The following is a 13,804-nucleotide window of genomic DNA, read 5'->3' as shown; positions in this document are numbered from 1 at the left end:
ATACATATCTGTATATATTCACGTCGTTTTTCCGAGATCGGTGGGTGTCGTGGCACCCCCGCCTCGCCATGTAGATCCGCCCCTGTCAACAGTCGTGAAGTGTGAGTTAAAGTGACTATATGTTGGTGAGAATAATAAATTCTATGTCGGTGAGAATAATAAATCTTTAAAAGTAATGGTGATTATGAATTTTATTTACATGTGAAATAAATGGTTAGTAGCAGTGACGGAGCCAGAATTATCAGTAAGGGGGTTCAAAAAATTGAAGAAATAGACACACGAAGTAGTCGAATGGGGTTCGACATCTACTACATATACCTAAAAAATTATTTTAACCATGTTAAAATAATATAATTTTTCACCGAAGGGGGTTTGGATGACAATGTGGCTCCGTCACTGGTTAATAAATATAAATGTAGTTGTTTTAACAAAATATAAACTTGTGGATCAATTTTTATTTTAAAATATCTCAAATAATGATATGGTATTCCCATATAATTCCATATCATGATTTTTGGAGAATATGAAATCACATCTCATGAGATGAAATCAGCGTAAATTCACATGCCCAAACGCTGATTCCATCTCACGATACCATATTATGATATGATATCGCATGACCAAACGCCTACTAACACTCCATAGTATAAGTAGTAAATTGACATAACAAGGATAGTTTAAATATTTTTTTTAGGTAATATAAATGCATGACTCCATGTTTGATCAATTATCTATTTATAAATCAACTGAATCAATAAGTTAATTATTATCTATTTTTGAATAATTGGATGATCATCATAAATATTCGATTTTCGACTAAATTGATAAGCTTCTTTTTTTAGAAAAAAAATACTTGTTCTTGGTTCATTGTTCATATATAGTCTCCATGGAATATTTATTGTTAAACAAACATCATAACTAATAATATGAGGTCAAATAATAACTAAGATGATGTTCTGATATGTTACATTTGATACATTTAGGATGTTTTGACATGATCCATTTTACATTTTAAGCATATTTTGAATTCTTTCGATAAATATGAGGTCAAAGAATAATTAAAATGATGTTATGATATTTTACTTTATTCGACACGTTAAGGATGTTATGATATGACTTATTCTAAATTTTAAGCATATCATAAATTTTTCAATAAATATGAGGTCAAAAAATAATCAAGATGTTGTTCTGATCATATTTTAGTTCATTTAATATGTTGAAGATGTTCTGACATGACCCGTCCTACATTTCAAGCATATCCTGAATTTTTTTGATAAATATGAGGTCAAAGAATAATTAAGATGATGTTATGATTTTATTCTATTTGAAATGTTGAGGATGTTCTTACATGACCCGTCCTATATATTAAGCATATATCCTGAATTTTTTTGATAATGGAATTTAGAATTATTTTTAAAAAGTTAATTAGCATGTATTTTTCTAATTAATTTTTCATGTAATTTACTATTAAAAAAATATTGACTGAAATTTGTTTTTTCTCAATTGAGCCTACTATAAGTGGTGTTTGACTTCCTAGTAGTGAAAAAAAAATTCAAATGCGAGATATAATTAAAATTTTGATCGCCTTATAAAATTTGTTTTGGAATGTAATTTAAACTCTCAAATTTTCTTTGTCTAAAAATGGAGAGAAAATTAAGGAATAGATCTTTTATTGCTCTTATAATTCATTATGAACATGGTCTTGCAACATGGCCAAATTAAATTATATTTCTTAATTAAGCTCTTGCAACATGGTCTATATATCTAGTATAAGTAAATGACCAAATTTTACATTTATATTATTAGTAAAACAAAATGTTTAATGATCTGGCCAAAATAAATTATATTCCTTAATTAAGCTCTTGCAACATGGTCATCTAGTATAAGTAAATGACCAAATTTACATTTTTATTATTAGTAAAACAAAATGTGTTATGATCTGGCCAAATTAAATTATATTCCTTAATTAAGCTCTTGCAACATGTTCTATATATCTAATTAAGTAAATCACCAAATTTTACATTTATATTATTAAAAAAAATGTCTAATGATATGGCCAAATTAAATTATATTCCTTAATTAAGCTCTTGCAACATGGTCTATATATCTAGTATAAGTAAATGACCAAATTTACATTTATATTATTAGTAAAACAAAATGTGTAATGATCTGGCCAAATTAAATTATATTCCTTAATTAAGCTCTTGCAACATGGTCTATATATCTAGTGTAAGTAAATGACCAAATTTTTACATTTATATTATTAACAAAAATGAATGGTACATGGACAATTAATCAAATTTGACCAATTATAACTTGCCAATTTTTATTTTTTTTGGGTATAAATAAGGGTGTGTTATCATTCATTTATACACATTCTACATTTTTTTTTTCTTGAAATAAGGTCTAGTAAATATTTACTTTAATCTAGTACTAATGGAAGTTCAAACGAAAAGTGAAGAAACTACTATGATGGCGCTTGTATCGGAAGGAGGAGTCATTTTCTCAACAATTAACATGTAAGTTAATACTCTCTTTAGTAAAATCATCCTTGAAATTAAATTGTATTACTATGTGTACATCATTATTTTTGTATAACTATCTTATATCTGATGATATGTCTCACATTAAATCGGGATAAGATCTCATAACTCGGTCAATCTTTTTTTTTTTAGATTTATTGCTATATGTACATCGTTATTTTTGTATAACCATATTGTATGTGATGAGAATATTGTATTACAATGAATTAGGATAAGATCTCATGATTCGGTCAATCTACCCCTTTTTGAGGCAGTTTTTTGTTTAAGTGAGTTTGGTTTAAAATTAAATTTTCATAGTATTAGGTCCACTTATTTTTATTTTATTTTAAAAAATGAGTTTAGCTCAAAGTAAGGTCTAGTGCATATTTGGTTTTATCTAGTATTGATGGAAGTCCAAACACAGAGTGAAAAAACTACTATGATGGCAGGAGGAGGAGTTAATTCTCCACAATCAACAAGTAAGAATATACTCTCTTTCATAAAATCTTCCATGAAAATTAAATTATATTGTTATGTATGCATCATTGTTTTTAGTTAACCATCTTGTATGTGATGAGAATGTCCCACATTAAATCGGAATAATTAAGATCACATGATTCGATCGATTTTTATTTTTTAAATAGTTTAATTTGACTTAAAATTTAAACTTATAGTATTAGAGTTAGATTCAGTAGTCCAAACGGTGTATGGTTGGTGTGGGCGGGGGGGAGGGGTTAGAATGTCCCACATTAGTTTGGGACAAGATCTCATGACTCCAGCAATCAATATCCTTTTTAACTAGTTCTTTTTTTTAAGTGATTTAGGTCGTAATTTTTTTTATAGTATGAAAGTCAGGTTCATTGACGGTGTATGGTGGAAGGATAAGAATGTCCCACGTCAGATCAGAAAAAAAATCTCAACACTCCTTATATATATGACTTAGATAATTCCTCTTTATTTGAGCTAACTTTTACATCTAATCCCTTTTAGAGTGTGGATTAGCATTTAGCTATGGCCAAAACCTAATCTGACGGTATGTGAAATTCATTACATAGTCTTAATTAATCTACTATAAAGGAAAGTGGTCCCCATTATAAAATTTAATTCCAAGGATTAGAAGTTTACATAGATCGATTTGATTTGATTTTTCACCTTATCAAAATAAATCAATAATAATCGATTTTTTCAGTGTCAACTTTTTCCCCCTTCTAGTAAAGTCTCAACAACACAGACATATAATTTAATTTTTAGTATTTCTTTTGACCTAATAAGATATAACAAGATTTTTTAGCCACCTAGAGTTATAAGACCCTATAGCTTGGGACAAAATGGACCATGACTTTTGGAAAGATGACACTTAATTAGGTGAAACACTATTAATTATCACTTAATTTTCAGTTAATCTTAGTTCCTCTAGTAGACTAAATGTCAACATCCAAATTAGATACGACAAACACACATAAATTAGAAAATTAAATCGTATTTGGAATATCAAATCACGGTTTAGGTGTATTAATTACAAATATTACTAGTTCATGATTTGCCATTATCAATAGGAACTAAAAGTTTATACTTAACTAGTAACAAACACACATAATCTATACTATTTAGGAATTTTAAATTGTTATATACCTTAATGATTTAGTGTATATACACTACATTTTGGCAGAGGGGACCCACCGCTCTTAGGTGGGGTGCACGTACATTCGGTGACTTCGAAAAATATCATTTATATATATGCATATCTATGTTAAGAAACTGTCAGAAATTAGGATATCATTAGTAGTGCATTCATAAAAAGCATAGGATGTCATTATTCTATCGGTACAAACTAGAGGATCCATCCGTGAAACTTAAGTCTGAATTCAGTTAAAGTGTTTATTTATATTATTTTAATTTTAAATTTCATATTTAAGCTAACATAATATTGGTGCACCCAAAGTCTTCTAGTTCGCCTCATTTTGGTAGTTGCTTATAGACAAATACAAAAATATTTTTTGTGTTAGGTTTACCCTAATCGACATATATTCTAGTCTGCTGCTTTATATGATTTTCAAAGGGGCTTTATTTATTTTATAATAAAGTATTATTATATAACTTTTCATTTCTCTAATGATTATGTTAACGGATAAACGGTTATAGTCAAATGTGATTAGAGGGTTTCTGTAGCTAAATTGATTTTACTAATTACTTCCATTGTCTGATTATGTCATGTACATTAGAATTAATAAAGGTGAATCTAGAGTTTGAAGACTTTGGTGCACCAATATTACTTTAGCTCAAATATGATCTAAACTTAAAATAAAAATAGTGAAATAAACAATCTAGCTAGCTGAATTCAAACCTAGGTCTTGTGAGTGAATCTTCTAGCTTGTACCAGCAACACAATAATACTCTTATGCTTTTTATGAGTTTATTGTTAATTATATCCTATTTTTTGAGACAGATATACATATATATAGATGCTTTTTTTAGAAGCTAACGGATTTACGTGCACCCCACGAAGGTGTGTCCGCCTCTGATCATTTGGTAGCTGATTAGGTTTATGAAGATAATAATAATGTAGGGATTTGTTATGAGTGAACCTATGTATCAATATTTTGTGCATATATTAGTTATTCAACTTCTTGTCCTACGTAAATAATACTTAGATTCCCTCATAACTTATAAGAGTACATGTATTAGTTATGCATGTTTCTAAAATCTTTAACTAAATTGTCATAGTAATTTTATACATTAATAATTTATTTCCAATCTATCTAGCGAACGTCGTATAAGTTAAACAAAAATCAATACATGGATAACTTATTTCTTTTCTAGCTACCAAACGACCCCTTAATATATGTGTACATATTTAACAAACTTCTTTATACGAATACATTATTTAAACAAAAATTACTTATTTCAACTGAATTTGTACCGTAATTTCTAACTCCACCCCTGAAAAATAACAATACCTAGGTGAAGCGGATCCATACACTTCTATTTGAAAGTTGAATAATATTTTCTTTTCACTCAAAAATTTTAAATTTTAAATTCACCTCTAACTGAAGTCAAACAGATATAATAATAATTGGTGGAAATGAGATTTAGGAGTTTATTGTTGAGATTAAGCATAATAATCGAATAAATGAAGGGACAAAAAGTTGAATGATCATTTCCTAATCCCTTTAGATCTCTTTGACTCTTTAATTAACAGAATTTTTGCGTAGATATTCAATATAATTATGTAATTACGGCGTCAATCTTGGGCCTTGTTTGGTTTTATTTTTATTTTTATTTACATGTGAAGCCCATATCCTCTTTCTATGCTCTCTACCCACCCCCCTTAATTAAAATAATAAATTTATTATTCATCTTTAAATTTTTATTTTTTTTCTACTTTTATGGTTTAGATTCTGTCAAAAGCATATATCTTTCATGAGTATGTATCCTAACCACTAGAAAAATGATAAAATCCCTTCTTTAGCTTTTCTAAACTCTATATATAGCCTACTTGCATTTGTTCATTTTTATAATTCTCAAACATATATAACCATACCATAGTATTATTATTACTTCCTCTTGTTGTAGTACTAACAATAAAAAAAAAGTATATTTTGTATGCAAATATGGCTACATTAGGTGATAACAAAGACAATGTTGTGGTATCCAATTTGAAGCTTGAGAGAATGCTTAGCATGAAAGGAGGCAAAGGTGAAGCTAGCTATGTCAACAATTCTCAAGCCCAGGTTTATTAATCGATCGATTTATATAACACTGTTTGAATTTCAGAAATAACACAATAATTATTTAAAAATAACATTATTTTGGCGATTCTTATACAGGGACAACATGCTCGATCAATGCTGCATTTATTGAAAGAAACCCTTGACGGAGTGCAGCTGATTCGTTCATCTGATAACGACGACATCCCCTTCGTGATAGTGGATTTAGGATGTTCTTGTGGAAGCAACACTGTTTACATCATCGACGTGATTGTTGAACACATGAGGAAGAGATTCGAAAAGGCAGATCAACAAATTCCAGAATTTTCCGCGTTTTTCTGTGACCTTCCGTCAAATGATTTCAACACACTGTTTCAGCTGTTGCCTCCGCTGGCTAATAATGGGATGGAGGAATGTTTAGCTTCCAATAGCCACCGCTCGTATTTTGCTGCCGGAGTTCCAGGTTCATTTTACCGGCGACTATTCCCGGCGAGATCCATTGACGTTTTCTACTCAGCTTTTTCATTGCACTGGCTTTCTCAGGTTAGTTTTTCTGCTTCAAACAAAAAACACACAATTTCTTTTATTTTAATATCATATAATTTTTTTGAAATTATGAAACTCACTTTAGTATGCCTTCAATAATATTTGAAAAAATCTTTTTGGCCAGAAAATTAGGTCACGAGAATGAAGTTATTTTACCTTTTTAGACATTTTTAACTTTAGTACATTTTAGTTTTAAAAAAATGAAAAAATATCAATTTATTTTAAAAAAAAAAAAAAACCTATGATTTTTTTAATTTTCTAGTCAAATTTTCTGTAATAATTTTGTGTATTTCAACTTGTTAGTGTAAATTTAATTTTTGCCTCACGATGTAGTTTATGATACCGGGATAATAGTATATTCACATTTAGTCAGCAAGATAAGGGAACATGAAAAAGTATCGTAACAAAAATAAATAGCGTATTTTGAAAATTTAAAATTCTTTCTTTTGTGTTCTTTAATTATCAATAATTGAATTTATTAATTAAATCTTGTAAATTTGAAATTCTTTCTTTTTTGTTCTTTAATGATCAATGATTAAATTTCTTAATTAAATATTTAACGTATATAAAATAGTAACTAACTTCACGTAAATCTCTTTGATAAGTAGTGGTTGTTATGTTTGGTAGAAAAAAAAGGTAACTAACTTGATAGTGTACATAATTTAAATTGGTTTTGTATTTTGGTAAAACTCTCAAAAGGAAAAAAGAAGACATAATAAATAATTTCTTATTTTGTGTGTATTATTAAAACTAATATTTGAGACAACATATAATATTTTCCTAAACAGAAGTCAAAAAGTAGTATGTCATTAAAGTGATGGTCAGTTATAAAAATAATATTTTATTATAAGTGTATAGTTACGTAGCATGGAAAAATAGATATAGAGAAATGCGGAAATAATGGTGATATTTGCTAATCCCGAGGATGATTTACCGTTAAAAGGAAAACAAATTAATGAATTTTATATGGTTTATATAAATATCTAACTACTTTATTTTATTTGATAAGGTCAAAAAACAAAAATTTATGGCCCCTAGTTTTGTCAAAACCACTACTGGCTAAAAAAAGTGTTTAAATTGACTTTATTTTATGTATATTTTTTAAGTACTTTTTAATTTGAAAAGTGTCTGGTTTTAGGCTTAAAAGATATTAATTTTTTAAATTAATTTAGGTTATATTAATTTGATATTTTAAATAAAAAATTAGATATTCAAAAATTATGCGAAAAACATTATTATAAATTGCAGTTTTTTGTCTATCAATAAAAAAATATATCGTAAAAAGTTAGTCAAAGTTCTTGTAATTTAACTCTAAAAAGAAACTAACTCAATTTAAAGTGGACAGTTCGTCCATTTTTAATTGTCATAGTTTCTTTTTTTTAAGGTCAAACGATAATAATTTGACTAACATTTCAGATGTAATTTTTTTCATCATATATTGATATGCAAAAAATAGAAATATATAATACTTTTTGTATAATTTTTAAATATTTAAATTTTTTGTTAAAAATATAGAATGAATGCAATCTAATTAACTTTTAAAATGAGTAACATAACAAATAAAAATGGACACAAGAAGTATAAAAAAAATTGGTCAAAAGTCAAAAACGGATAGATTTGTGCTTTTGACTTTTGACTTTTGACTTTCAGTTTTTGATTTTGATCTTCAAATTGTCTCTTGAAATATTGTAACACCTTTCTATAAAATGGGACGAAGAGAATAGTAAGTTATAAGTATATCTTCAAGAAATAATATAAGTTGTGTTTGAAATTTGATAGGTGCCGGATGTAGTGTTGGATAAGCAAAATGTTGCATACAACAAAGGAAGGATATACATCCATGGTGCAAATGAGAGCACAACCAAGGCCTACAAAAAGCAATTTCAAAGTGATTTGGCAAATTTCCTTTGTGCAAGGTCTAAAGAAATGAAGAGAGGTGGTTCCATGTTTTTAGTTTGCTTAGGAAGGACCTCTATGGATCCAATAGACCAAGGTGGGGCTGGACTTCTTTTTGGGACTCATTTTCAAGATGCTTGGGATGATCTTGTCCAAGAGGTATGTTGCTTGGAACCTTTTAACAGTTATTTATGTATCGAGACCTCTAACACTTAATTCAGTTTTAGAGGATTCGATATGAGTAGTTTATACGTATCAAGCATATAACGTATACTTTCTTTGTTTCATTTATATGACATACTTTCATTTTAGTCAGTCTCATAAAATGATCATGTAGTTAAATGATTATTTTATCCTTAACAGATTATTTGTAGTCACACAAAAAACTACGACTATAGATTATAGCATTAAGTATCAACAATTTTTTTTTCTTAAAATTTTGTATCTAGTCAAATTACATTATATAAATTGGAAACGAGGAAATAGTACATTTTGTTATTGCCTTCTTGTCTTTTTACTTTTTGTGGAAAAAGTTGGTATTTTTGGGACAATTTTAGACTAGTACTCTTGAGAGTCACAATCAGAGTATCTGCCAATTGATTCTTTAGCAAGCACCTTGAGCAATAAAATTCAAGGGTCAACATCCATCTAGAGTAAGTGCATCTTGTTGACAAAACAAACAAAGTTGGATTGTGACTAAGCATGTAGCCATTTCAATGAATAGTTGTAAACTCATGATTTATTTTTCTTATCATTGTTTTTTAGGCCTAGTGGAGTATTAACTTCTTGTAATTCTTACATCAAATAAATAATATTTTTTTCAATTTAATTTATGAAATATAGTTTGATTTAGTACAAAATTTAAGAAAGAGAAGAAAAGATTTTTAGAAACTTGTGATCTAGAATAAGTTATTGATATTTATGTGGCTATAAATTATTTCACTAAGGATAAAATATATTTTAAAATCAAATTTAATATTAAATATAAAAATGTAGTATTCTTTTAAAGACTGATCAAAAAGGAGAATGATTTGTATAAATTGAAATAAAGAGAGTAGTAGTAACAAACAATCTTTATTATGTATGCTCTCTTTATCCCAATTTATACGGTTCACTTTTCTTTTTATCAGTCAAAAAAGAATAATACATTTATATATTTTGTAATGTTTTGGTTATAAGATGTTCATTTTTATCCCTTAGTGAAGACTTATTGTCATACAAATATTTATAACTTATTTTAGACCACAAATTTAAAAAATTTTCTTTTTGTCTTAAATTTCATACTAGTCATACTATATCACATGAATGGAGAAAGATATATTGAATATGTTATTCATTTCTCAAAGGTTTATTGAACATTTGTTTTGAATGATAGGGTCTAATTACAAGTGAAAAGAGGGACAACTTTAACATCCCAGTGTATGCACCAAGTATACAAGATTTTAAGGAAGTGGTTGAAGCCAATGGCTCATTCACTATCAACAACCTTCAAGTTTTTAGGGGAGGGAGTCCTCTAGTTGTCAACCACCCCGACGATGCAGCTGAAGTCGGACGAGCCTTAGCCATCAGCTGCAGAAGTGTTAGTGGCGTCCTTGTCGACGCCCACATAGGTGAACAACTCGGGGACGAGCTGTTCACCAGAGTTGAGCGCCGAGCTGCACGCCATGCAAAAGAGCTCATTGAAAAACTTCAGTTTTTTCATATAGTTGCTTCCCTTTCTCTTGTGTAGTTTTGTGTTTTGGACAATATTTAGTTGAAGTACTTGAAATGAAGTTTGTGAAAGTTGAACTTGTGTTTAGACTTGACAAATTACTCCTCAACTCAATATTTCAATATCCCAAATGTTGCTTAAACATTTAATTACCACTTATAGATCATAAGTTTTACAAATCGTTATTTCTTAAACTCCATAACTAATCAAACTATATCACATATATTGAAACATAAGATATATATATTTATGAGCAAAGGGTATAATCGTCTTTCCTCTTCAACCTCAACCAAAAACAAAAGGTGAAGAAAAAAAAAGTTTCAATTGCATCCCAAATGCTACGTAAACATCTGCGACTTATTTCAGATTTCAAACATCATTCTTTCTTTCTTAAATTTCATATCAAATCAAACAACATCACATAACTAAACCAGAGCTAATAAACAAAGGGTATAATGGTCATTCCTTCTTGGACCTCAACCAAAAACAAAAGGTGAAGAAAAAAAAAAGGCAAAAGGGTGTAGGGTCAAAAGTGGAGAAGCAAGAAAGAGAAGTCAATTCTATATATGTTTGTTATTCTTGTCTGATTTCCCTTTTTTTAGTATGACATTATTACTACTGTTAGTTTGGTTGTTAAATGATGATTTTGAATTTTTTATGTCCCCTTGGTCCAAGCATATAGTAAAATAAAGTTATTTAGTTAATTTAACTTCATCTCAATTACTTTATTGGTCGAATATAATTTTGTCGGAGTATAGATGTCTATGGATAATTGTAATTTGTAGGGTATATACTCTTTGTACCTAACCTTTTTGTCATGTCTAATTTTTTTCTTTCCTTTTGTATGAGTACTCCATATGTTCACCCCTAAATTGGTAACCATTAAAGTTGTTGCATTGTTCAAGGACACAAAAAAAAATACTCATTGCGTTCTAATTTACGTGAGATCATTTGACTTAATACAGAGTTTAAGAAAAAAAAGTTGAAAAATGTGATCTAAAATGATAGAAATTTGTATAGTTATAAATCATATAATCAAGAATAAAATAAATATTTAAAAGTTAAATTGTTATATATATATATACACACATTCTTTTTTTAACAGACGGGAACGGAAGCAGACTAAAAAAAAAGTAAATAATATTAATCGGGAAGAGGGAGTAGCTTTTATGATTCAAAATAACGTGTGAAATGAAATGTTTTTTTATAGCCTATCCCTAAATGAACGTCTTCTCCATCGTATGACCCCACTCGATGACCCCTATTTACATGATTCAATTGTCATTCATGTGGTTGAGAGTCCTTGTGAGTTACGCGGAATTGATCGGTATAGTATTCTAAAGTTGATATCAATTATTATTTATATATTTTAATTAACTTTTGTTTATTTTAGATATCTCATGTTAAATTTTATTATGTTATTTTGATATATATTGTTGACTTGACATACTGTGTGTGTTGCACTTATCTTGAGCGCGTGAGGGATTTTCTTTTTTTGGATTCTTAAAAAAAAATTCTTCTTCTTCTTTACTTTTTAGCCCTACCACTTATTTCACCCTCTACCACAAAAAATCATGATAAAAAAACCTTACAAAAATATGAAAAAATAAAATAAAAGAATGATCACACTAATTCTAAAAACGTTTATACGAACAATTTTTTAAAAATCTTCACACTAATCCTAAAAAGTTATTTTAGAACAAAAAAAAAATCAAAAAAATAGAAGAAAAATGTCATATGATTTCCAAAATCAAATTCACATAAAAAAAATTCTAATGATTTAAAAAAAAAAATTGGAAGAACAACCAAAAAATAGTTGTAGGGTTGGGGAGGCAGATGGGGTAGGGGTAGGGTGGGAAGTAGAAAATAGGTAATTTTATTTATTTTTGTTGAAAAATTAGTTGATTTTTAATCATTTCTTTTTAAATTATTATTTTTTATACTCAAACGTCACATGTCAACTTTTAATTAGTCATCATGTCATGTCATTCGTAAGTGTATTACACATCGTGGACCTCTACTTGAAATATTTAAAATAAACAAAGTATACTTAAGGTGTCTAAGTGAAAGATGTTTAAAATAAACAAAGTATACTTAGGTATATAAGTGAAAATTGATGTCAACTTTAGAGAACTGAAATGGATTCAAGCTGTGAGTTGATCAATCCGAAAATGATTGTAGTTTGAACTTATATCGGTCGATATCTCATATAAAATTATGCATCTCTGGAGTTAAACGGACTCATATGGACGCCAGTTCTCCTTCTATCATGTTGTGTTTACATTTGTGAAATTATATTGTTACTATAAATAATTCAGAGTTAATAGCTTTGATGATCACTCAACTATCAATTGTTTTCACAGAATGTCACTTAACTTTCATTTTCAACTCAAAAGTCACTCGACTATAATTTTTTTGCACAGAAAGTCGCTCAACTTTCATTTTCATCTCAAAAGTCACTCAACTATGACTTCTTTGCACAGAAAGTTATTCAACCTATTTAATTGTTTTTTCAATAAAATTTAGTGGACATGAAATTTTAATTATTAACCAAAATTTTAAGAATCAAGTATATATCCATTTAATGACCCGCTCCATTTAAACCATCAATATTATATTTTTTTAGCGGGTCGGGTTAAATGGAAAGGGTCATTAAATGGATATATATTTGATTTTTTTTTGGTTAATAATTAAATTTCATGTCACTAAATTTTAATGAAAAACAATTAAATATGTTGAGTGACTTTCTGTGCAAAGAAGTCATAGTTAAGTGACTTTTGATGAAAATGAAAGTCGAGTGACTTTCTGTGTAAAAAAACCATAGTTAAGTGACTTTTGAATTGAAAATGAAAGTTAAAAGACTTTCTGTGTAAACAATTGATAGTTGAGTAACCATCATCAAAGTTATTAACTCAAATAATTCACTATGACTTCATTACTACACATCAATCTATTTCTACGTAATGATAACTCAACTTTTTCTTGATCAAAGTAATGTTATTAATTGTTTGTGAAGATCATTAAGTTTCGTGATTCTAATATTTTTCAATTAGATAGTTTATGTTTTACATTCTATAAGTGATTTGTTAATCATTAAAGTGATTTAATCTATAGAATAAGTAATTTGCTAATCATGACCAAAGTGATTGAATCTATATGAATAATTAATTTTTATGATGAATATGTTTGTATTCAATTATCCATAATTCTTATGCTTGTAAATGAATCTATAGGTAAATTGAAGTTCGTGATTGTAAGACATATTTGGATAGGCCAAAGTTTGATTACGTATTTTTAATAATTATTGAACATTGAATTGATAATTTAGATGTGTTATTAGTTTTATTTATATATTCAAAGAATTAAATATATTATTTATTGACACATGAATGATTATCAAATAATGTTCTTTCTTAAATATG

The 13,804-nt window shown here is 28.1% G+C and overlaps 1 protein-coding gene across 3 annotated transcripts; it reads left to right on the top strand.

Annotated features, from left to right (window-relative positions):
* Nucleotides 1–2,504: 2,504 nt before the first annotated feature.
* Nucleotides 2,505–10,463, top strand: LOC101268451 (indole-3-acetate O-methyltransferase 1-like). Of its 3 annotated transcripts, XM_069292471.1 has the most exons (6): nt 2,505–2,519; nt 2,947–3,001; nt 6,147–6,253; nt 6,350–6,772; nt 8,555–8,830; nt 10,047–10,463. In XM_069292471.1, exons 2-6 carry the CDS (start codon nt 2,962–2,964, stop codon nt 10,398–10,400), a joined length of 1,200 nt encoding a protein of 399 aa, XP_069148572.1. In that variant the 5' UTR covers nt 2,505–2,519; nt 2,947–2,961; the 3' UTR covers nt 10,401–10,463. The 3 variants fall into 3 exon arrangements, with proteins under 3 accessions (XP_069148572.1, XP_004251920.2, XP_069148573.1); XM_004251872.5 differs by lacking the exon at nt 2,505–2,519 and having other exon boundaries at nt 2,760–3,001; XM_069292472.1 differs by lacking the exon at nt 2,505–2,519 and having other exon boundaries at nt 2,762–3,001; nt 6,185–6,253.
* The last annotated feature ends 3,341 nt before the right edge of the window (nt 10,464–13,804 follow it).

The sequence above is a fragment of the Solanum lycopersicum genome, chromosome 12 (genome assembly GCF_036512215.1).
Source record: "Solanum lycopersicum chromosome 12, SLM_r2.1".
NCBI classification, from domain to species: domain Eukaryota; kingdom Viridiplantae; phylum Streptophyta; class Magnoliopsida; order Solanales; family Solanaceae; genus Solanum; species Solanum lycopersicum.
This window is presented reverse-complemented; position numbering and strand designations above follow the sequence as displayed.

Bases quoted from the DNA above. Each gene is read 5' to 3' on its own strand.
- LOC101268451 (XM_004251872.5), top strand. From the start codon at position 2,929: ATGGAAGTCCAAACACAGAGTGAAAAAACTACTATGATGGCAGGAGGA. The intron at 6,773-8,554 runs GTTAGTTTTTCT...GAAATTTGATAG, and splicing joins CATTGCACTGGCTTTCTCAG to GTGCCGGATGTAGTGTTGGA. The intron at 8,831-10,046 runs GTATGTTGCTTG...TTTGAATGATAG, and splicing joins GGGATGATCTTGTCCAAGAG to GGTCTAATTACAAGTGAAAA.